Genomic DNA, 25,845 nt, shown 5'->3' on the forward strand with positions numbered 1-25,845 from the left:
AGAGCACAAAACGTTTGCAAGGTTGTGGGGCAATGATTTTAACCTGTAGTCAGGTTCAGCACCACCTTGCTTTGCTCAAGACCCGTGATATGTTGAGCTCCTGCCGGGAAAGGCAGCCATGAAGGAAAAAACACAAAACCTCTCTGGATTGGACCTGGCATAGATCTAGGTTCAATCCGTTCGCATCTTCCCAGATCACATTCTCTGATATTACTACATATTATTCCTCTTCTGTTGCAGAAGAGTGGAAGGTCCTGCTGCAGAACCTACAAGATACAAGTCCTTGCACAGCACTAAAGACCCAGTGACAGAGGAAAGCAGCCCTGCTCTCTCCTCATCATGCCCTGCACACCTCCTTCTACGGTCAATGGGCAGGCACGACATAGACATCAGCAAAGAGGCTGTATCACAGTAAGGTCAGCTTTGGCTTAACGAACCATGGCTGTTTAACTAGTTCAGACAAAGCAGTGACTTAGGAGTAGACAGGGTGATGAGAAGCGGTCTGTGAGATGCATGGTCTTGTTAGAGCTTTGAATCTAACCCTTTGTGCCTTCTCTGGCTAATGGCAACAACACAAACCCCTGTAGGGTAATGGGATGGGAACAAAATGGGTGATGACCGTTTGCTGAGTGTGTGACTTGTTGGATAAGCCCACACTAACCTGAGGGGAAAAGAGTTGGTTATCTGGGTCATTGAAACAGCAAAGTGAGTCAATGCAGTCAGCCCAGCCCAGCCGGGAAGTGCAGTGACCAGGCAGCATGCCAGCTCCAGGGGCTGACGTGGTAGGTCAGAGCTTACCTATTTGAGGTGCAGGGTACCCGTAGTGCTGCAGTTCGTCAGTGTCCTCTCGCTTTCTGTTATCTGTGGACCTCAGCGATTGGCTTCTGGAATTATAGCGTCCATTGGCTATGGCAAGGTAATGGGTCATGTAAATACACCTTGGTTCACTCTGCAAGATCTTTCACTACAAAGGTTACATGTATAAACAACAGCGACCTGCAACGTTCGGTTGACACGACCATCTGCTTTCCAACCCCAGCACCCCTGGCCACCAGCAGTCCCCCAGGCTTTAGCACCAAGCCAGCCTGCAAGATTCGGACTGGCTGGCAGTTCAACCCCTTGTTTCTCAGTGAGACTTGGGACCATGCAGAATGTGATCCCTTATGTCTGTTCTTTAATCAATGGCGATGATTTTCTAGGGTGTCTATACTCTTTGCTGTACTTGTGGAGGATTTAGCCTTTTCAGATGTGCTAACAATGAATGCCATCATCCCTAGCGGTGTCTCAAGATCTATGGTGATGATTGGCAGTGGTTTTTGGTGGAAAACTCTGCCTTGCAACCAACATCTACTTAGCAATGCTCTGCAGAATAACCAGAAAATACTGAGTGGAGCAGGCAGGCGAGGGCAGGTGAAAAGGAAAGGGATAGCTCAAAAAGATGCCTCCTTCGCAGAATTTACCCTACCACCAGCAACAAGGAGAGATGAAGGTCTGGTATCAACAAAATGACTTATGGACCAACAGAGCTATGGCTGGACACCTTTCAAACTCAGGCGAAAGAGTAAAGCTCCTGACCCTAGTGCCCTAACTGAAAATCTCCCACTGAAGGCGATGGTGTGGAGATCAGAAAGTAAATAACACATCCACTGTAAAGTAAAGGCATTTAATTCCTGGCTGACACCTAACACCCCTGTTCCTTCCAAATCCACACTCCTGTCAGCTTTATATTTGCACCCTGTGTGGATCAGCCTTGAATTTACTACAGGGGAAAGTAAAATTTCCATTCTCCGTGTTATTGGGCATGTTGCAGCCCTGACACGTGCCCTCCCTAGTAAACTGGGAAACAACCAAGCAATAGCAACCAAATCCCACCCACCAGTACCGCCTGCTGTAAATCAGGAGAGCTCAGCTGACTCCACTGGAGTCATGCAGAATAACAGAGAGCAGAGCTGAGCCTGAGTAATCTGTGATCTGGCAACCAATTTGTTTCCAAACAGCAAGTACCAGACAGAGGATCTTTTTCCCCAAGGAGGTAAAACAGTCAGACATCTTTTCAAGAAGTACAAACTGCCAAGAGCTGAAATGGTGACAAATTTGATCCCGGAACCCTGAGAAAATTAATAAAGGTTAATGAAGCTTCAGTGTGATGGCAGGAGTCTTTATTGACATCCCAAAAGGGAAAGCAGAGGAGGGAGAGGAATGATTCAGAGAGTTCCTGCCAGGAGCCAGGCTTTAGATTCAGCAGCTTGGTTCATTGAAGAGGCCCATTTAGTTTGTGAAATTATACAATTACCCACTATTCTTGCCCGAGAGCAGGACTTAAGGAACCTAGGAACAGGTCATGCTGACTCTTCCAAACCTTCCCAGCACCAACTGGTTGCAGGCTGCTGGCTGGAGGGGTGGGATGGGGCAGTCACCCACCTGCCATCATCAAGGGAAAGACACTGATAGCCGGACACCAGGACTACAAACATCCTGATATTCACATATATTTTGTTTTTGTCTGGGTCTTTACTGGAATAGGAAGACCCCAAATCCTATGTTTTTAATAGCTACAAAGTCATGGGACCTTCCTGTGTGAGATTCAATTAAAAAAAAAAAAAAAGCCAACCTCTAACTAGCTTTCTGATATTCAGTGTCTTGAGTTTGCTTAGGAGTCAAGTTAAATTAATCCCATATTTGGGACACATCAGAAACCCTGGTCCACTCCTACCACCCATTGCTGGCTATACCTATGCATTTTCATCTCTAGGTCCTCTTCATGAAAACATAGAAACCACAAGAACACACAAAATCTCCATTGGCAGTAAGTCCCATAGGCTTCCCAGAGACTTGTTTAGGCTGGGAGGAGAAACAGGGGCTGGGTAGATGTGGAGCTTGGATGACTTTGTCAGCTGCCCAGAGCAAGGAAGGTGACAAGGAAAACCTGGGATTGAGCATGGATGGATGGATGGACAGAGAGATAAGAGGCAGGACAGAAAGAAGGAAAGATAAATGTAACCCTGGACCTCCTCTCACCTCCTAATGACTGATCCTGGTCTCGAAGCAACTGCATGATTTCCTTTGTTCCCTGAGGGATATGACAAGCCTGTGTTGTTATTCCTCATCCTAATTAAAGGCCTTCTGATATAGTGGCTGAATGCCTGAACGTTCCAGCACTCCCCCAAGCCTTCCCCAGCAAAGACTGCGTCCACACTTGGGTCACTCCACTGCAGCAGGCAGGCTGTCCCCCCTTTAGAAAAGGTGTTGCAGAGAAGCAGGTCTGTCTCCATTTAACACAGAGCACGGCTTAGATTTAACCTGGACAGTTGCTTTGAATCAGCTGTGGTTCTGAACAAAGCAGGGAGAAGCCAGGTCCCTCATGCACAAGGCAAAGTTGGTGCAAGTGATGCTTTGCTGTGGGTTTTATGCACCTGAACTTTACGGGGTGGAGGCCACAAAGGCAGTGAGGAACTGACTGGATTTCAGCAGCCCACTTCCCACAAGGTAGTCAGTGGAGAGGGGTAATGCCAGGGTCAAAGAAGGACCTAGACTTCTTTTACATCCCAGCTGTAAAAACACTGTGAGGACTGTACATTGTTAAAATACCCAACACCTTGGAGAGGCTTGTATGAGGGCTAGAGGAATAACGGACGGAACACAGAGATGTTTCAATTGCAAGTGAGGGCAAGCACGTGAGATTTCGGAAGAACATAGCTCAAATATGGATGGGGAGGATGATCTTGCAACGCCTTCGGTAGTGGGAACAGGAAGCAGATGACCTGCACTTCTAATGAGAACATGCAATGTGTCAGACAGCACCTTGAACACAACCAAGGGAAACGAAATAATTAATGCAGAGACTTTGCAGTTTTGTGGGCCACAGTTCTAACATCCAAGCATGTCTCAATAGAGCTACACACTCTTCCCTCTATACTCATCCCCCAAACAGAAGAGGCAAGGAAAATAGCAGGATCATGGCAATCATTCAGGCAAGCTGGGGTGGTGGGAATGAAAGGAAGGACCACAGCAAAGCATCCCGGAAAGGGGTGATTAAAACCGCCCATTAAAATGGGGTAAATGTATCTCAGTGCAGTAACACTAGAGAAGAAGGTGCTGGCTATGGAGATCTGGGTATCTAGCAAGCTGCTAAAGGGGTGAAACTGAGAAGGACATAATCACTAACAGCCCGTAAAAAACCAAGATCTCAGCAGATGTAGAAGAGGATCATTTTGGAGGCCACTGCATATATGGTGGTTACACCAGATAAGGAAGTGGCCCAAAGCATTTCAGTTTGAACATGAGACTTGTGAAGATGTCACTGGGTGAGATGTGTGACTCCCAGATACAAAATGCCTGAACCACCATTAAAAGGGGGGACAGGGTGAAGTCTCTGCAAGCAGCAGGAGGTACGTACAGGACAAGGTGCTCTTCCAGCTTGCAGTGAATTCTAGCCTGGCCTATGGGGAATGGAGATGCTCTTACAGGTGCACAGGGTATTTCAGCTTGGTGGTTGCAGCAGAAAGGACATTTTTAATGAAAATCAGATGGAGGCTCAGCCTTTTGAATGTCATATGGAACATGCGTTTCTTCACACCACCAACAGTTACACAGCTGAAGGGCTAGGTCATGAACCTGCTTGATGCTGGAAACCCAGCATGGATCGACAGGACTGCACAGATGTCACGCTTCTGCACCTGATGGCAGGTTGCGGCCACCCCTTTCCCAGCTTAGGGGGAGATGTATCTGCCCAATCTGCATATTCATAAATGTCAGAGATAGTTTTGCATCGCCTCTGCCAGATGGGATGGCAGGAGTTCAGCTGGCTCCTCTGCCGATTTTCATTCCCCAGGAATAAATGCAGGCCGCCTACATCTCTGATTGTTCTTGCATTTCTCTGGCACTGCCAGATTCCAGCACCAGGGTCAGGCCCGTGACATCCCCCCTCTGGTTTGGATGTTGTCCTACCACGTTGCCCATCCAGCCTCCCTGCAAGGACCCTCTGCATGCCAGGTTGTGAGCAACCACGGCTTTTAACACTGCACAGCCAAGAGGGGCCACCAGAGCACAGCGGGTGTCCCCTTCCATCCAAAGGGGGTGGACCTGGAAAGCTCCTCTGCAAGTGCTTGCCACCACACTGGGGTTGGCTTTTTTTCCTCCCACTATAAAACAGCAGCTCATGGCCAAATCCAACAGATGGAGGAAATCTCCCCTGTCTGTGCCGGAGAGAAGGATATCACCAGGTCCTTTGCCTCTAGCAAAGAAAAATCAGAGTTATAGCAAACACTGAGTGTTGTCCTTCAGATGATGTTTCTCGAGCTGAACAGCTGCCATGAAAAAAGACTCTGCCTAAGACAAGCTGCTGTTACCAGGTGAAGTTTCCTTTCCAGTCTGGGATGAGCCTTCCTTACAGTTTTTCTTCAGTGTTTTACAGACTTGAGTTTTGCCCATGGAGATAACTTACCTGGCTCACATGCCATTGGGCATGGGTGCGTAACCCCAGGGAAATTTAGCCAGATGTGAGTATTCAAGCAAAAGAGTCCGTTACATGAAACAGCAGAGATGGTGGCCCAAGTGAGTAGACAACATGTTCAGACTCAGCTTTGGGAACCACGTGGCTATATCCATATGTTGGTGACAAAGCTACCAGAAGTCACACCTCTTGGAAAGGCTGAGAACCACCATTCCCAGTGCTGCACACTAAGACCTGCTGAGAGTTCACCTGAGGCAGCTCTGGGAGAAGAAGAATGGCAGGACCTGGAGAAAGTCCACCTGAGGGCGGAGCTGAGCGACAAGAAAGGCTATATCCTATGGCCAGGCAAAATAAAAGAACCAATGAAACCCTCACAGATCCTCTGCAATGTTTATCTCAGCAGCTACAGGGTACTTGGGTGGCAGCACCCGAAGTTGTTCCTACTGAGATCCTGCCCCATATGTGGTACCAGACTAAGACCTCTCCCTGCTTCTGGAGATCCAAATAAACAGCTAAAACACTCTTGCTAACCACGCATCACCTTATGAGCCATTTTGGCAGAAGGAAGGAAGAAGAAGCTAAAGAAAACAGATGGGTTTTCCCTTGTTTTGAAGGTGGTGGTGATTTCTGTGTTAGTCTAACCTAACTCTCTTGGCCAGCAACTGATTTTACTTTTCAGTGGTGGTATTAGTTTCCTTGGACAAGTTTCAATTTACCCTCACAGCAAAGAGGAAAATATCAGAGCACTCATCCCTGTTTTGTTTTGCTGTTTTATCAGGATTATAGATGGCTCTTTGGTCAAGGAAAAGAGTATTTTTTTTCTATGTGTTTTCTACTGGAAAATTAAGGCATCAGCTACTCCACAATATTTGGAGAGCTAGTCAGGTATTATTATAAGCTACTGAAATGCTGTACAATTCAGAATAAAGATGTTCTTCTGCCCAGTTCTTCTTTACTTTTTTTTTTAAATTTAAAAAAATGAATTAGAATCTATTTAACTGCAATGTATAACGAACACTTCAGAAAACAACAGTTCAAGTGGAAGAATGAATGTCCTACTCATACCTAACAAATCTGTGAGCAGAAGTCAATATGAGAATAACCATGACACATTCAAAACAGGATTTCTGTTCCTCTTTTATTAAATCCTCTCAGGTTTTGGTACAGGTCACGGTAAAGAGAAGGAAAGCATATGTGCAAAAAAATGAAAAACCCTTCTCGAGTCAAAAGTGCACCCTCTTGGGCATGGCTGCAAAGGCAACACAGGACAGACTGGCTGAGGAGCAAGTTCAGAGCCAAATACAGAGCTTTTGTACATATGAAGAGATACAGGTTTATCTTCAGGTAGGACACAGGTCTCAAGATGTGCATGGGCAAGTCTTCTTGAAAGATTAATTGTTCACATCTTCCCTCAAATGCTTTCCATCTTGCCAGAGTGGAAGCATCACAATGGGGCTCAGCAGCTTTGCATTTTGTCTGCAAAAAGGCCCTAGAGAAAATTATTCAGAATTAACTTACTTATTCCAAAGGGATAAGCCAATTTGTGCTGCCCCACTCTGTGGCCAGGCTCTCTTTGCAAACTAGGGCCTTCCACTTAGCTCAAGAACCTCTCTTCCCAAATAAGCTCAGCTGAACTAACCACACTGCAATTTGGAGCAGGAGTTGACTGGATACGTAATGGAAAGAGGACAGGAAGACAAGTGAAATCATTTATTGAATCATAGCCCCTAGGGTTACAATCAGGTTTTTCTGCACTTAGGATTAGCTTTGCTGAATGTTGTGTTCTGGAAAAGATGAGTGAGTAAATAATAAGTAAAGAGCAATTCATCCTTCACTGCTATGCTCTGTGCAATGAGCGGAGCTGGAATCCCAACCCAGACTTCCAGGCTCCACGATTGCCCACCATCCCATTTCATCCCTCTTTGCTGCAGCAGCCTCAGGACATCTATCAGGAAGAAGAGCAAAGTTTTGCCCCTAGGGCAGATCAAGAGAAGATGTTATGCCCCTTGCTTAGTGTTGGTGAGGCTGGACCTGGAAAGTCCCCAAGTTCAGGAGGGATGTGAAGGAATCAAACAAGTCCCATGGCAAACAGAATCCAGGGGGCTGGGCTCCCCCTTGTTTGTGCAGCAAAGAAGGGGCACTCTACGGTTTTTTGCCTGGTGTCCCATGTACCCCCATGTTCAAAGAATGGCCACACCTGCAAAGCCCCTCACCCACCCACAATGCCATCTGCGCCGCCTTCTTCACAGCATTGTCCGCCAAGATCAGCGTGGCCCTTTCTCCAGCTCCATTCAGACCCAAGTCCCACAGGTGGACCTTCTCTCAGGTTCAGCTTCCAGGTCCTTGCACTCTTACCCTCACTGCCCCAGCCACAGCTGAATGATGACTATAAAGTCACCAGCAAGCATGGGGCACATAGATTAAATGTCCCTAGTGTGGGCAAACCTTAGAGGGAAATCAGCAACCATGAGCCAAGGAGATGAAATTCAATGTACCAGAACGTTTCATTTAAAACAAACAAAAAAAAAGCCTAATTGCAACATGATTTAAATTTATGGAAGTGGTAAAAAATGCATGAAATCATTTTAGCCCTTATTAGAGGAATATATTTATGTCCCTCTATTTGAACTTCCCCTTTATCAGGAGATACTTCCCTGCCTTTGAAGAGCGCTGAACTTTCCCTAGTTATTTGGCTAGTTGGAGGAGTTATTCAAACATTCTCTGCTATGAATTTGAAACAAAAAGTAGTGAACAATTATAATCAGCTATTCGCTTGCATTTGCTGGGCTGAGCTGCGTCTGCTGTTGTTTTTTCCTCCTCATCCCCCTCTCAACTCAGCTAATGCAAAAGAAGAACTGGGGATGAAAGTGCCAGAGGCTCACCAGCTCAACCCATTGATATCTGACTGCTGACTGGTGTTGACAATCCGTCCTCTGCTCTCTGAAGAAGAGGATCTGGAAAGAGGCTGCATTACAGGAGGAGAGCGGAGCATCTGCCAAAGTCTTTGCCTTGCTCGAGCCCTGCATTTCATCTGCCTAATGGCCAGATATTTCTTCACACCTTAGCACCGTAGGCTTCATTTTGTAGAAGAAAGGGGCAGCAACACTCTTGACTGGGAAGGTGAACTAAGTGGAAAAGAAGCAAGATTAACATCTCTCTTAGCTGCATGCCTTATTTATATGGGAGAAAGTCTCCAGCTGTCAAAGAAATGCCTTTTAAGTGTGTATATTTTGCCATCTGTGGCAGATTTATCACCAGCTTATGAATACCTGATGTAAGCTTGCTTATAGAGCAACCCAGATTCTTTGGGGTAAAGGTCTGGACCTGCAGGTGTATGTGTTGGAAGGCGCATGTCAGCACGTGCGTGTGGTCATGCACGACCGTGAGACGGGCAAGGAAGGGCAGGGCCATGCACAGCCGAAGTCGCATGCTCTCCTGGGCTTGCCACTCCAGCAACACACCCATTCGACGGTTTCGCCGTGCCTCTAAGGGCATCCTTTGTTATTTATGGCCGTGAGGCCAAGCTCCTCATGGGAAGAGCGACCTGCTCGCGCGCGTGCGAGGGAACATGCCTCCACTTACTATTGCATGCCTTCCTATTGCACAGCCGTCCTTCCTCCAGGACTCCCTCGCAGACCAGACCTTCGTTGGGAAGGGGCTTGCAGGTGCGCATGCGGGTCTGCAGGCCTCCCCCGCAGTCCTTGGTGCAGTCGCCCCAAGCTGACCACGGGTTCCAACCACCTGGGCAAAATCCAGAAAAGCCCCGTCAGCTTTGGTGAGAGCCCAGCACCCAGGAAGCCAAGGCAACGCTCACCTGGCAGACCCTACAATGTACCCACTGCCAAGCCCTGAAACTGGGATATCTTTGAATGTGGCAGGACTAGACACCACAGGGTAGCCATGAAAGTCAAGAAATGGGAGGGGAAAGGAGAAGTATTGCCTTTTCATTGACTTATCCTCAACTATTTTGCATCTGTAAACAGGGACTTTGCCCTCCTGGAAACCTTGTAAACATTTCTAACTAGTCCAGCTCCTCCTGAGCTTGCTGCAGCAGAGAGTTCCCCACCCTTGAGAAGTCCTTCAGCCCATTTTGTGGCCTGTTGGCTCCTAACCCCAGAAGACACTTGCAAAAAACCACTTCAAGATACATATCCAGCATCGGTGAGGTTGCCTCTACGCCCTATTCCCCCATGCAATCACACGTGCCTCTGTGCAGACACCACAAGGGACATGGGAATGGGTAGGGGTCCTACAACCCATTCCCTCTGCAAAAGGACACTCCTTTCCACTACACTACAGATACCATCAGACAGAGAGGCACAGGTCTCAAGGACAGCTTTGGTGGGGAAATGACCTTCCCCTCCAGCAGTCTTGCGGCACCCACAGGGAGCAATCTGTGGGCACCACAAGTAGAAGGTGCTTTTTTGGTTTCCTTTCCCAGCCATACTCAGCGCTGATGTCAGCAACACACAGCTTTCGCCCTTGTACCACCAGATACAGCCCTGCAAGCTGATGGAGCCAACAAACCTCTTGCTACGAGGATGATCCTGCCACTCGCAGAAGGAAAATGCTGAACCTCTGCAGCCTTCTCCACCCTGCGTCTTTCCAGCTTGCTGCCAAGAACAACTGGCCCTGGTGGGATGTCCATAAGCGTTGATGGCAGGATGGATCATGAAGACGGTCTGAATCTGGCTTCTCTCCCATAGTCCAAAGCCTTACAGCAGGATGCCTGCAGAAGGCCCAGCAAGGCTGGGTTTGTGTTGTAAAAAGACAGCAAGGGATCATCCAGGCCCTTCAAGTGATAGATAAGCTGTCATATCCCTCAGTGGTCAGTTCACTCTTCGTCGGCCATACGCAGCAAGTTAAAATCTGCTCTGTAATAGGCCTCTGCATCTTAACAGCTGGTGACTGCTTCCGCTTCATCGTTTGCCCACCTCATGGGGAGGAACAGAAGTGGTCCTTCACTCCAGAGGTGGCCACTCCCAGATGGCTGCTTTTCCTGCTGTGCATTCTCTCATTACCCACAGCTACCCTTGGAGATGCTTCAGGTTCAAGAAATTCAGTTATGTGCCATGCTCAGGCAAAGATAAAGATAATGAGCTAAAGCTGTAGTTTTTTGAAGAGAGTAAATTCTGGGAGAAAGACAGATGCTGCTTTTTTAAAATAAAAATGAAATAAAGACCCTTTTCTTTTTCTCACCGAACAGTCAGAGATTTCAGAGATGCAAATGATCCATTTCACCTGATCCAGCCTCACTGTATTGCTATTTATGAGGCAACAGAGATCACAGCTGTCCTCTGAGCTGTGAGCTCTGCTGCTCCCTACACACCCTCGGCAGGACACCAGCGCTGTCTGAAAAAAATGAGGGTCCTAAAACAGCCCAGCTAGGTGCCAGCTCAGAATACAGGGACATTACTAGCACCCCTTTGCACAGGGATGGGCAGATACTCATCCACCTTAAGCTGTGAGTTCGTACTCTACTACTGCCAGCCTAGCTGTGCTCTAGCTTTTGCTCCCAAGACAGAGTGAAAATAAACACATGCTCAGCAGCATTCACGCTGCTGAATGCAATGGAAGCTGCTTAGATACTTCATAATGAGAATAACATGGGAAAATAGAGCAGGATGGAAAAGCAGGCTAGTGAATGTACCAGCAAGGTGCTCAGAGATCCGGGTGGCTGTGTGGAGGATGGAGTTGTCATTGGAACACCATAAATATTTGACCTTGAAGAAGACTGTCTTGACCTTGAAAGTCGCTTGCTCTGCTGGTTCTTTTTCTAAACAGCATGGGGAAACAGGCTTATCTCTCCTGTTTCCTGATGGGAGACAGATTGTGTTTTAGTCACAAGCGAGGCTATTGGCATAATGGAAGGTATCCTGATGCCTTGCCTGAGCTGATCGATAGGATATCTGTAACTAGACACATTTAGCAGCTAATCAACTCTTTGCTTGCCCTTTTAAGGATGTCTTTCTTTAAAAGAGTGGTGCTGGGGAAGTAAGAAAGCAGCTCCACACAAGCCTTGGCTAGACTTGTGATTTATTTTCTTGGGATGTTTTTGAAGTCAAAATGCGTAATTGCTCCAGTGTCTTAAAAGATTGTTTTATATTCTGTTTGTAAGCAAAATACAGACTGGTTACCCAGGCTGATTGCCTGTCATGGTGTCCCCAGTTTGATGATGGGTTATTCAAACAGGTCTGCGTTTCAGGATATAGTCTGTTATGATGACCTTAACGCCCTTAAAAGAGATAGAAATAGATGCTGCCTGGTCTTACTACAGGGAACAGTGGGGGGATAGTCTAGGTTCCAGTCTTTGACTTCTTACTCTGCTTATCCTCAGCAATGACAGAACCAGTCAAAATAAGATAAAAACCATGATGATTTCAAACCTTAACTGAAATGAGATCTCTTTATGAGGATGAGCACAGATAACTTCCTTCCTCTTCTTATTCCTCAGTTTCCATCCCATTTGTGAGTACTAAAGAGACGCTAGAGAAGTACCAAAGCACTTATTAAATCAACACAGGCATTTATAGCCAAGACAAAGGTATTCCCCACTTTATGGAGTAGTCCTTTTTTATCATTAGGTTGTCCCATGGTCCTGACAAATGAAATACTGCATGTTATTTATCCTGTTTATCGGTTGTCAGATAAACATTTTGAAATCTCCCTTCTCTTCCTGGGTCTAGTCATTCCCTGTTTCAAGTGATTTGTCATTTTTAGTGGTGCTGTAAACAACCAGTTAAGGGCCTATTATATGAAGTTATACCCATCCCATCTTTGAGGGGGGAAAAAGGTGCTATGCCATGAGTAAAACACTTGGCTCTTCTGCCCATTACTTGAACGCATCTGGCTGGTGGAAAAGGGTGGCTGGGTAACAAGTGAATGAGCTACTATGGCTGTGGAGCAGCTGAGCTGTGGCAACACACAGGTGCTTTCAGCCCAGTGCAGATGCTGCAGAAGAGACACGAGTGGGATTTCATCACTGCTGTGGCTGCGCACATGCTCCATCACTCAGTTCATCAGGAGTGACTTGCTGAGCTGCAACAACCCTCATGGACTCCGCACCTTCTAGGAAACATTCGTTCCCACCTGTCTGCTGCACAAATCCCTGCTTTGCCTGTTCTTACATTACAAGCATGGGGTTGGAGGAGACCTTTCTGGTGCTGGGAAGTGAATACTGCCGGGAATGCGAAATACAGTGCAGAATCCCGCTGAAGTTAACGGGACCCTTTGCAGAGAGTCCCTTTTGCCCCTGGAGTCCTGTTTCATCAGCTTTTGACTGCTGCACCCTGCTGATCGATGAGGGTTGAGTTGCCATCTGTCCTTAATCCAGAAATAATGACTCTGCTGCAACTGCTTTATGAAGGATTTTTCTTTTCAGAGGCATTGACTCCTGTGAAGGTCACATACCCAACCCATTCCCATTTAGAAGCAAAGTTTTGCTCGGCTGCAGCCTTGCAGAATGGCAGAGCCTTCTCATGTTGCTCTTTATTCCCTTTAACTGGAGTAGCTGGAACCTCCAGCTCCAGAGATTCCCATCACAACCAGCAGCTACCACCTCAATCACATAGCAAGGTTTAGTTTGCATTTTTTGGGTTTTTTTGAGAACGATCCTAGCTCCTAGCATGAGTTTTGCAAAGGTGACTGTTGCCCATGAGGCTGCTGCTCATGGGACTGTTTGAGTGCCGTGGAGACTGTCATTCTGGGAGGCCTTTAATCCAGTTTCTAAAAGGCTTTTTGATCCTCCTCAGTTGGTTCTTATCGTGATCATGTACTAAAACAAATTACTTCTTATGCTAGGCTGCCCCAATGCATTCTAATTCTCCACAGTTAAATGGAGAAAATTTCAAGATGGTCAAAATTGACTGGCAAGCTCATATTTGGCATTTCTTGTTCTGAATCTTAAGCAGAGATGCCAAAAGAATAGGTCTTTCCTGGCACAAATTAACTGAGAGTGCTCCACTTAGACGCCTCGTCCAAACGCCCTTGATCTTTGGGAAGATTTGCATCCCGATCCGGAGTTTATCTTTGCAGCTGACAGCTGCGATGTGTCTTAGACGCCAGTCAGTCAATCATGCCTTTTAATTTAACAGCAATGCCTTAAATTAGATGACAGCAACAACAGCAAAAACTAAGGAATCAACACAAAACAATCAATAGAGCACAGCAAGAGGGTCTTTGCTGGCACACTACGTCAGACACTTCTTGTTGGCAGCTCTCTCGAACACGGCAGGCCAGGACATCTTGTGTCTGAAAAACATGCCGAGACTACATAAAGCCTCTACAGCTCTGTGTGCTACCTCTGGAAATATTTGTAGTGGACCTTGTATCACAATATCTGAGGGCCTGAGAATCATCAGCAGTTTGCAAATGAGTGAAAAAAGATGTTATTTCTTATGCAAATAGGGGGAAGGATGATGAAAAGAGATTAAGAGTGAGATTGTCTTATACCATCTGAAAGTTAAATTTGTTACACAATGGGGAAAGCGAGAGTGCCACTCCACAGGGTTTTATCGTTCTCCTTTCTTACTGTGCTGGGAAAGAGCAAGTCCAGAAGGGACTATTTTGAAGACAGCCTTCTATTACACAAAACAGTGATCTTTCCCTGGAGAACCATGTATTCAGTTTGCTACTTCTGTGGAAGAAAGGAAAAAAAAAATCTTTCAGGAAGTTGTCCCCTCCTCATGTGCCCCATGCTATGAAAGCCTATGGCAGCACAAGTGAGTTGCTCCAGTGGTTCATTCTCTGCCCTTTCAAAAGTAAATCCCCTGTAACACTTTGCTGTTTTGCAGATTGTGCACACTAATATCAAAATTAACCCCTCAAGTTCCCGAAAAAGCAAAATCATTCATTCCAGCTCTTCTCTACAACCTTCCTCTTTCAGATGCCAAAGCTTTCGATGAACGATGTATGAACATGACATCCCCATTATTGATCTGGTGAGAAACATAATGAAAAGGCTGGGGGTAAGTACTTTCTTCTGCCCACTGTCCATACTGTGTGTCATGCGCTCTGTTAGGTTATCTGGCCAATGACAAATTTAATTAAACACAAAGACCCAGAGATGATCAAAGAAAATGACAGACAGAGGCATCTTGGTAACCTAATGAGTGAAACTGGATCATGCACAAGGATCATAGACTCATAGAACAGTTTGGGTTGGAAGGGATCTTTAAAGGTCATCTAGTCCAACCCCCACCCTGCAGTAAGCAAGGACGTCTTTAGCTTGATCAGGTTGCTCAGAACCCCGTCCAACCTGACCTTGATACTCTCTAAGGAGACAGATCAGTCCCTGGTGTGAAACCCACAATTGTGAGTCATCATGAAAGACACTCTTGGGAATGCCATGCCAACCAAGAGGGTCCCTTGCCTAAAGGGCTGTAGGACTTATTGTCATACAGAGAAAAGAGAATTTGGGGATGAGAGTTTAGGGATTGCACAAAACTTTTTATGGGATTCTCAGGGGTGGGGGGAAGGGAAGGCTGATTCATGTACAAACTTCAAGCTAGACTAGCCAGCAAGTAGGATAATGGAGACCCAAAACAGGGGCATCGATCTGCCCAGCCAGGATCATCCTTTCTGTGCTGTATGTGTTTACCTCTGACAAATTCTATATTAACAACAAACAGCCATAACCGTATGTTAGGACTCTCCTCTGTGGAAAGGAGATGAGTAGGGGTGGGAAAATGCAATAAAAGTTTGTGAGTGACCAGGGAACGGTAACCAGGGAATGGGTGTTCATTGTCTTTTTCAACATTGGAACTGAGGGGTGTCCAGCAAAACTAGCAGGAGGCAGGTGCAAAACCAATGAAGGACATAATTCACAGGCACAAAGTACTGTCAAACTGTGCAATGCTTGTCACAGCATGGAAACGTACCAAAGTTTCTATGAATACAAAATGTAGCTGGGGAAATGCATGAAACCCACCAAATGTTGTTGGCTACAAAACCAGTAGCTCTTGCTCAGAAGGTCGCTGGTCTGCAAGTTGCTGGAGGCTGGAAGGATGCTGTATGCTTGCCTTGGTCTGCCATTTTCCCTTGGTAGCCACTGCTAATGAGAGGATATTGGGCTGAAAGACTCCTGATGTTGTCAACAAGATGGTTTCTGATGCTTTCCCAGCTGTGTGGCCTCTTCCTACCTTAACTTTATTACTATGACTCACAGAGATGGGCTCAGAGCACAGACAACTCAAGGTCAAGCCAGCGTTCCCCAACACCATTCAAAAAGTGGCTCAGATCACTCCCTTCTGGGTACCCAAATAAACCACGTGATTTTTCAAAGCTGACGTGTGGCCAAAGCTGTCATTGAGTTCCATAACATTAAGAAGACCCCTCAAATGAAGGCAACGAGGCCCAATTTGGACAAACACTTAGGACCAGATTCAGTCATCTCCTCCTGCTCTGCAAATCACTTAAGGAGGATGGAAATGAGGCCACAGTGCTCAGCTTTCAAGGAAACCCAGCATAAAGCTGTGCTTATTACATGAATCCCTGCAAATGAAACACTAGGGATAAAAAGAGATTATTTATGTGGAAATAGTGGGGGAGGTGGGCAGGGAAACGAGAAAGGGAATGTTTAGTCTGGAGCAGGAGATCAAATAAGACTGTGGAAAAGTCTTCCCCTAAGAAAGCCTTAGAGGCCTAATCACTTAACTTATTTCAAAGCAGAGCAAGCAAAATATCAGAGAACAGACTTGTGAAGAAAAATCCAGCATGCACCACCAGGGAGGAATGAAATGCTTTCCCGCCTTGAACCTCTCTGATACTATATAAATCACATCAGAGTTGAGTTCACACACTATTTGCTTCTTCAAGTTGTTGCAGACCTCGGAGTGAGGCACAGAGGGGACATATTAACATAGACACTTGCGTGCCTCTGTGCGATGATAAATATATGAAGACATTGAAATCTAACTGTGTGGCCCAAGTTGATTGAAACCTTTCCTGATATGAGTGTCACTATCTGTTACATAAAAGCTTGTTCAAAAAGGAAATCAAGGAAGAGCACTTGTGAAATTTCCTTTCATGTTCCATCTGCCCTGGCTTGAAGGGCCTCGGTTTCGCCAAAGGTGTTTTCACCTTTGAAAAGGTATAAAGTCCTTGCAGAACACTGCATAAACCCATAAATGTAGTGACATGTTGTAACACCCAGCGCTTCACCAGCCCTGTGCAATTTCAGCTTGTTTCCTGAACAGTATTTCCAGCTGAAGGATTTCTATGGTCCCCAAGACCGCAGTTTCTCAACCCTCCACGAGCTACGACGTATTTCTTTTTGCAAGAGCCCTGCAAGGCAGGGCTGTGCTATTATTGCCTCTGCAAGATGAAGCAGGGAGGGGCTGAAAAGCTAAGAGACTTGCCCGCAGTATCACAGGGCACCTGCTGTACAGCACAGACAGAAGTTAAATTTTCTTAAGGTAAGCATCTTACAGGAGGACATAGAGTAAATTACCCAGGAGGACAACCCAGGATTCCTGCGTCCCCTGCTCACAGCAATTTTGCCAAGGAGACGCTGCTCTGCAGACACTATTTGTGGCTCACAGCACTCCTGGCTCCCCTAACTGTTCCCAAGACAGCGCCAGAAATGTGAACTCCAGCACAATACTGAGGCAGCCGCCTTGGCAGTTATTAAACCAAATATTTAATGACGTTTTGATACGCACAGCCAAACCCTCTTCACACAAAGATGTCAGTAATAAGGATTTTTGCCTGGAAGGGGAACAGAGGCGGTTGAAACCCACATGAAAGCACTTGGTGTGTGTGCACCTCTGAGGAAGGCTGGCGAACAAGCAAATTGTCAGCAGGCATTTCTCCCTTCGGTGTCCTCTCCTTCGCAGAGCTGTCGGTTACACTCATCCTGCAGTGGGAAGATGCTAATTCTGGCTGCCTTGCTGGGCAGAGGCTGCCTTTACCAGCTCATCCTTTGACATGTTTTTAGTGTTTTTCATTGCAGAAGGGAGCAGGCTTTAGGCTTGTCTCTGTGAGTAGTTTCTGTCTCTGTCTTATTAAGTCCCCTTGTAAAGAGAGGGACAGACAGAATGGTCTGGTCCCATGCCACTCGGGCAAGGCGAGTGAAAAAATCTGGGGGAGTTAAATGATGATGTGTGTTTAAAGGGTTAAGACATAGATCAGAGAGGAGCTTATCTGCAAGCCAAAGTCTGGGGTCAATAAGGACTGCACACCCAGGGAGCTCAGGAGGTCATTTTGCTGAGAAAAGACACCCAGCAGTGTCCAAAGACAGTTAAAACAGCCCTTGGGAGAGATGCTGTTTGAACTGGATTGCCTGGGACCAGAAATTGCTCTGTACTGACGAGCGTCTGAGATCCTTTATTAGGTTGCCCAATTCCACTGGGATCAGGAATGAACCATTATTATGGATTAATGCCCGGGACCAGTCTGAACATGGTAGAACCCAGTCCCAGCCTTGACAGAAATGGGAGGAAATAATGTAGAGCTACGTTTGCACTTGAGGTGTCCAGAGTAAGTGATGCTGTTACTGCACCAGGACAGGTCATGAAGATGAGGGAGACTTCTACCTGCCTCTTACCCTCCTCTGCTCCCAAGGGAGCAAAACAGAACAACAAAATAGGCAGTGAGATGCAGCATCTTACTCTTTTTCAGGGATTTGAGGTTTTGGATTGGACCAGGGTGGGAAGGGGAAGAAGCTCTCCACTCCAAACCCCACTGTGTTGGGAAGGGATTCCCCTCCTGGATATGCTGTTCCCAAAGGCATTAAAAAAAGAGGAAATCTTTAAAGGCATTGATTACCTGTAGGATGGAAAAGTTCAGATTAAATCGAAACCCTGAAATTTCTACTGAATGCAGACTTGGCCTAGGCAGAGTTTGCCCTGAATTTGTACATGACTGGCAAATATTAGCAATAATAAAGGATGTGCACACAATTTAAAGGCACTGTGTAGCAAATAGGACCACATCTTTCTCTGTATGCAATCGCGAGCTGCAGAGAAATGCAAGCTTTCACCTCCACACAGATCTCTGAAGGCCATTTGAGTCATGCTATGAGCCTCTGAAACACCACATATACCATTGCTAGTCATTTTCCACAAAACACATCTCTTTCTTCTCTGGGATACCAGTTACAGTGGGCCATCTGGTAGGAGATCAGGTCCTTGGCATCGCAAATGTTGTTAGACATGATGTCTTTCATTCACTGGTGTTTGCAGGGTCTGTTTGATTTATTTGATGCTGAACAGTCAGTATTACCATTCTGTTTGCTCTCAGTCCATGCTCTTCAGACCATTAATTGAGAGATTTTAGTTGCTCAAATTAATTAGAACATTTTGGAAATGGAGGATCTTTTTGAATGTGCCAGTGTTTAAGGTAGGACACAGAAATCTGAGGTATGAGCAGATTCATCTTAGCAGTCCCGGCTGGAGATAAGTGGAAGGGTTTTATTGTATAGCAGACACCTGCAGTCAGTGAAAATGGTTTCATCAGTGTCTCCTGTGGGCAACTGGGACCACCACGTTCAGTCCAAGGAGAAGGCAGAGATATAGAATCTTAGAATCATAGAATATCTGATGTTCAAACCATTGGAGGCACCGAAACTAAAAGCTGCCACTAGATTGCTTCATGACAGTTTAAGGAGCCAGCAGCAGCAGTTCTGCATCTGGGAGAATGACCACATGGTATCCAGTACACCTTAGCAACAAGGGCAAGAAATCAGTATCATCAACCTTGATCAACGTTATAATTAAGAGGTTAATATTGATCTGTTGACATTGATGCTGAGGTGCAGTAAGTGCACTGAGTCATTAGCATCCTTGCTGGCAATCTGAAGTTGGGGCACTACAAAACAGACTGCAGGCCCAGCAATTCACTCACGGATCCCTTAGAGACACTAGATTATAATGACTAAAGCAATTCTCAGCCTGATTCATAAACAACTGTTCCCAAAGTCATCACCTTTTCTATCAATGGTGAGAGGGGATTACTCACACTTGCCTGTCATGCCCCTTCTAAGTCCCAGGGTGGCACAAGAAAATGCAACTCCATCTGGTCCTGCAGGCAGCAGACTTGTGGTCTTATACCGTGTTTTTTACCCTGAAGACTAAATAGAGTGGAGCTCTTGTTCTTCATAATGGATTGATGCAGAATGGCACGTGTGGCCACATTACCTTGCTACAGGTGAGATTTCCCTGATTTCTCCTGTTACAACTGCTAAAAGAAAGTCTTCTCCCTAATGAACACCTGAAGCCTCTTCATGAGCATTTTCTAACCCTCAGTCTGCTGAGCCATCATCATCTTCAGCCAACAAAGATCAAGGTCTGTCCTGCTTAAAACCATTATTTTCTACAGAAAAATCTGACATGAAATTAGCTCGGTCTGTTGTTCTGCTTGAGAAAAAAAAGGCAGTGTTGAGAGATTCTATCAGCACAGATGATGAGGAGGTGCCACAAAGGCTCAGCATTTACCCAGGCATTTGTAAATGACTTTTTCTGTTATTCGTCTTTGTCATTTATATTCCAGCAGTGTTAAGAGGCCTCAAGTAAGATGAGAGCCATCCTGGGATTGGCACTCCACAGGCAAAATAGTCACAGACAGTCCTTAATCCTAAGAGCTTGCATTAGACAGTGCCTAAATACTGCTGTGATGGGTACTACAGAGCGAGAGAGGTGAATGTGCATGGAGAGGGAAGAGAAGTAGTTATATTAACAGATACACAGAGATTCAGACTACTTTACAGACTATTGACTGTACTTAAATGTCAATCATGGTGGGCATTAGCTATTTTTTCTATGAGAAAACACAGGCGAACACCTATAAAATTGCCTGCACAAATGGGGGATTCTGAACAGACCAATGATATTGTTTTTCCCCCAGCACATTCCCCAAAATGGAGTGGAAATCAATCCATATGAGAACAGAGGATGGAGACTGATGGTAGAAGATTTCTCTGCCTCCTTTTTTCCTTTTGTCACCATTGATGCTCAGAGGAGTCAGGAGTGCTTGGGTTATCGTTGATTGCCAGGACTATCCAGGATGGAGAGCCAATACACCAGATGATTCATTTTCCTCTAGCACTCCGTGAAACTAGAAACATGGCTAAATCCCATCTGGGTAACCACATGAATGCAAGCCCAGGAGTTCAGTCGTGCTCTCCACTCCTCTCTCCATGACTTTGTCTGAAGCCATCAGACGCACATGGCACGTGGTACCTGTTCTGCACGGCACAAAATGATCATGGCGTTCAGTTCCAGGTGAAAGCTGCAGTCCCTGCAGCACCCAGACCAATACCCGTTTGACTCTAACCTCTCTCAGCATGTTTTGGTCTCATAATTTCTCTCTCAGCAGCTGTCCACACCATCTTTCTGATAAATGCAATCCAACACCTCCCCTAGAAATATTGACTGCTTGTCCAGCAGTTCTCACTTAGCACAAAGCAAACAACAGCTAATAATTATGTCTACTAATTACAAGTGACTGCTGTCTTGAGGAGTTGTGTTATATTTTATTGTTCTCTGTGTTCCTCTAAGATAGTCTGTGATGGCCAAAAGCAGAATTCTGGGTGAGGGACAGATCTGTGCTGCGTGGATTGAGAGGTTTCCCAAGTGTCTCAGGTTGGATACATCTTTTTTGAGCACATCAGTATGAGCCAAGAGCAACATCTACTGGCCGAGATGTTTAGTAAGACCAAGTGTAGATCTAGCACAACCCATGGATGTTGCAGACCACAACACATCTATGAGATATTTTTAGTTAGTACCCAAACACAAGGGTTAGCAGCAGCTTCCCAGCTGTGGAAGTTGTCCTCAAAGCAAATATCTCAGCCCTGCACACCTGGACCTAGCCCATATCCATGCCTAATCTGAAATCTGCTGTTCAGTCCCACTCTATCCTGGATAGTACATCTTGGTAGACAGTAAGTATCTGTGTATACCCAGTTCTTCATGGCATAGTGCTCCTTGCACTTCCCATAAAGTGTTCCTGGGCTGAAGCAGTCTGAAGGTGAGTAGCAGTCTATCTCTGGCCACCAAAGCTGCAAGAAACTTACAGTGGGGTGTATTCAAGTGGTCTAACTTTAGACTTTGAAAATAAAGGGTCCTAGTTTGGAGGCTAGGCCTGTATGTGTATCCACTGGTGGGGGGGGCGATATTTAACAGCACACATGTGCATTTCAAGGTGAGGGCTCAGCATAGCAAATGATGCCAGTAAAGCTGGATTGTGAAGAAAGACGGGAGGAAGGGGCTTCACTTTTCAAAAGAGTCTATCCAGGTGTGTTGAATTCAGTGTTGTTACAAGCCCTTGTTCTCCCTCACCCTCAGCCTTTCCCTTCACAATCCTTCTCAAAAGGGAGTGTGGAAATGAGACAGAGAATTCGGTGAAGGTACACCCAAAAAATTGAAGTAAAAAAGACTGTGAATTCATCTCATTAGGAAGACTGAGTCTAAAACTTCTTAATAACAGGCACAACTCATGCTTCCATCTCAGCGGCCTGGAGGACAGGGCCTTTTGGGCATTGATGGGTGAACAGAGCTCTAAGGAACTCCAAATCAATTAAATATAAAAGACAATTTCCTGTCCTCCAGAGGGCCACTTCTCCCTGCAGAGCAAGATTTAAAGGGAAGGAAGAGCAAAGCAGCTTGATCTATATTCTGAGTACACTGCAAGATCCCATACAATCCTCCAAAGCATTGCCGGAGTGGGCAACATCTCAGCGTGTTTGAAAGGTCTATGGTACAAATGTGTCCCTCTGAGCCCTTTGTAATTAAAGGAGAAGAATAAGCGCTTTTAGAGTGTAGCCTATATATTTCACTGTCTTGCTTCAGAGTGAGATGAATCTCACCCCAGAAATGTCCATTTCTCTCTGTTGGCTGTAGAAGGAGACCAGATGACCTCCTTAGATGTCAAGGATGACATTTAGTCAGAGGAACCTTTCTCTCATAGTATGTGGAACTGAGAGATGGCAGAGAACCATAAGTGGTTAAAATGAGCAGGAACCACAACCCAAAACTGAGTAAAATGAGAAAGAACAAGCTTGACTGCTGCAGGCAGGTGGTGAACTTGCTCTATATAGGTGTCTTGCCTGCTGACTCACAGCCCCATCCAACTGTCTATTTGGCAGTCTTCTTTCAGGACAAGTTGTCCAGGTGGTCCTTGTAGAAAAGGTTGAAACCAGGACATTTGAGGTCTGCAGGGAGCTGTGCCCTTTGAAGGCGTAGGGACCAGCAGCATCACAGGACTCAGGACTTCTGGTCAGGCTTGCTAGAAGTCCGGTGAATAATCTCAGAAGAGTCATCTTCCCTCTGATTCTGTTTTCTAAGCTAGCAAGGGTGTCTGATCATGATGGGGAATATGACATAGAGGGTGCTGAAAATGCGGAGGAATGTAAAATTTTGCTCTTTTTGACCATGACCTACAGACACAGATCCCAGCTGGAAGCAGTCCTGTGCGTATTTTGTTGAGCCTGGTGCAAGCCAAACCTCATCAGACTCCTCAGTTCCAGTCCTCAGCCAGAAAGGGACCATAACAAAACCCACCTCCTTGTACAAGCATGGTACATGCCAACATAAGCAGGTAAGACAGAGAGGCAGGTTCATCTTCTGCTTGCTTCTGGTACACAGATGATGGCGCAGCTGAGCCCTTGTCAGGCCCTTTTAGGTTCCTCACACCTCATGGGGAGGACAGGCATGTTCTCACAGGGAAATGGATCACCCAGCTCCTCCAAACTGCCTCCAGGACCAGCACAGAGAAATGATCATGAGTACCCAAGGCCAGTGAGAATGGAACAGGCCCAGGAAGATCAGGATGCTCACTAAGGCTCATTTTACCTCTTCCTGACAATGTCTGGCCTTATCCAATGCCTTGTGGGTGCTGCAGCAACTTCTACCTTGTTTCACAGTCAAGTTCATAGACATGGCTTCAGTGCAGCGCTCTTGGGAAAACAGGGAAAGACCACAGACAGTTTGAGTCTTCCTTCTTCCTCTGCCAAACTGTAATCTCCTGGTTATGGCATATTGCACATGGAAGGCTTTAAGTGAAGGTGTTTCCTTGTGCATGGAACAAAGGAGTCCCCCTTACATCTAACAAAAAAAATTACTCTCAGCTACAGAAGCACTGGGTCTGGTTTCAGCCCCATGCTTCTCAGCCAGCCCCTATTTCTAGATAATAGGTTGAATCAAAATGCTGCATCGAAGCAGATGGGATGGCTGAGGTCGAGGATGCACATGAGGATGCACGCAGGTAACGCGTGAGTGGAGGCCAAATAAAGAACAGAACATAAACGCAAGGCAGGAGGGGCACTAACATAAAGGGAAAGGTTGAGCTCTTGTGTCTCCTTGAATAATGCAAGGAGCAAAATATTCTGTTACCAGCCTAGGGAGCAGACAATTAAAACACTACTTGAAGCAAATGTCTCCTGACTCTGGCTCAGAATTTCAATTAGTCTACAAAGTCTTATTGCACTTAAGTGCAGGTTAGTGACATTTCAGGAAGAAGAGATTGATTGGGAGCTGGGTTACAGCTCAGCCAGCGGGGATCATGTCTAGGGGCCTGTCCTTAAAAACAATGTGTGATCTCTGCATGGCATTTTCCTTGTTTAGCTCTTTTATGTTTCCTATGAGAATGAATAATCCCAGTAGCCAGAGTTGTGTCCCTTCCTTTCAAACACCGCCTTATTTTCTTTCTTGCTTCCCTCTGAACTTTTCTTCCTATTGCCTTTTTCAATGTTCTCTAAGCATCCTTAGGTGTCAAAACACTATTTCCCATGGCTTTTCTCTTCCTCCTACAGTTGTTAACATTTTCTTGTCTCAAGAATTGAGCCCTGACTTCCAGGAAACTATTTTCATGCCAGTTTACCAGCTTTGCAGAGCCAGAGAAATCAGGAGAGCGTCTGCTGCTTTTTGTCCATGATGGTCAGTGACTTCTGGATTGCTGAACGTGGCAAAGAAGAGGGGAGACATATTGCAGCAGTATCACAGCATTACCTGAGAAATTATACCTGCAGGTAAAGACAGCCTTTCTCTATCTATACTGCCTGCAAAGCAAAGTGGGAAAATACCCTCAATCAGCTCCAAAATAATAATTATTGGAGGACACCAAGTGTGTACCAGGGAAAGCCCAGTAGCTGGTAAGCCCAGGCAGGACCAGTGATCAGGTCCTTTTGCATGGGAGATCCCTGCTGTGGTTAGATGTCCCTAAGATGACTCCACTTTTTGGGAGATGTGCATGGGATAGGAGCCAAACAGGGCAATATTTACAAACACACAGACACGATAGATTTTCCTGCCATAGGTGAGTCTGTGGAACACAGGATTTTTTCCATAAAGCATCCCAAAATTCATGTCCGTGTCCCAACCAGGCCTCTTTTGTCACCATTTCTCATGCATCTATGCACAACTGCACATACTATTAAAAACATCACCCAAAACGAAATCCTCCCCAGAACAAAAGAGTCTGATATAGCATGTAAACTCCAGCATAACTAAAAACTCTACCAGGGACACACACTGGAAGACGTGAGGAGTAATCAAATATATATAAATATATATACAATACATATACAAGAGAGGATTAAGTCTTCTGCTACAAAACACTGTAGGCAAATCAGCCTCATTTCAACCCATGATAGACACATTGATGGACAAGCCGAACATGTGCTGTGCTGTTAGCTGTATCTTCTGCTCAGAGGTGGTGGCTTTATTTTTTGTTTACCATAAAAGGATTTTTTTTCTCCATGAATCTGCTGAATTAACTTCTGGATCCATGGACTTTTCAGTGCTGGCAGTATTCTGCAACAATTAGTGCCACAGATTCATGATGTACCACCTTGGCACGCTGGGCTCACCTACTAGTCAAAGAGCCCTTCTGAAAGCCAGGATATATTAGCTCATTGGGACACTAAGCTGTATATATGAATTCTGGCTGGCCTGGAGACAAACTGCCGAGGCAAAGCTTTCACAAATGCTCTTTTAAATGTATCCATTCCTTCAGCCACCATGGAGACTGTATCAGCATGTGCTGGGTCTGCTGGGGCAGAAAGGCTGTGGCTCCAGGGGCTCTGTACGTCTCTGGGTGGGCAGAGGTAACCACTGTCTAACAAGCTTTATCACAGAGAGATGTACAGGATCAATACCGACTCCCTTAGCTTCCTACAACCTTAACTAACTCCACAGCCTCCAAAGATGCTTTTGCACCTAAATATCTGTATATAGGCATGCATCAGGAAAACACAACTGACTGTGAAGACATTTTTCCTCCTCCATTTTTTGCCTCCTACATGGCCAAACCCTCCCAGATAAAACTACTTTAGACCAATCTCTCAGTATGGTCTTCTTTGAGGTATGGACTTGTATCAGAAGAGAGGTGAGTGTTAGGCAGATTTCCTCTCAACAAGCAAACTGGCTGCAGTATGGCCAGCTTTCGTCCTGCCTTTT

The 25,845-nt window shown here is 45.8% G+C and overlaps 1 protein-coding gene across 3 annotated transcripts in view; it reads right to left on the bottom strand.

The window, feature by feature from the left end:
• Positions 1-25,845, bottom strand: part of ADGRB1 (adhesion G protein-coupled receptor B1) — a 199,534-nt gene that overhangs the window by 148,929 nt on the left and 24,760 nt on the right. For all 3 annotated transcript variants that reach the window (XM_086466227.1, XM_086466228.1, XM_086466226.1), the window contains exons 2-3: positions 9,035-9,193; positions 799-906 (exon numbers count right to left, since the gene is read on the bottom strand). In XM_086466227.1, coding sequence (XP_086322353.1) covers positions 799-906; positions 9,035-9,193 — 267 coding nt within the window. The remainder of the gene's footprint in view (positions 1-798; positions 907-9,034; positions 9,194-25,845) is intronic.

This window comes from Leptosomus discolor, chromosome 5 (genome assembly GCF_034619465.1).
Source record: "Leptosomus discolor isolate bLepDis1 chromosome 5, bLepDis1.hap2, whole genome shotgun sequence".
Classification (NCBI taxonomy): Eukaryota; Metazoa; Chordata; class Aves; order Leptosomiformes; family Leptosomidae; genus Leptosomus; species Leptosomus discolor.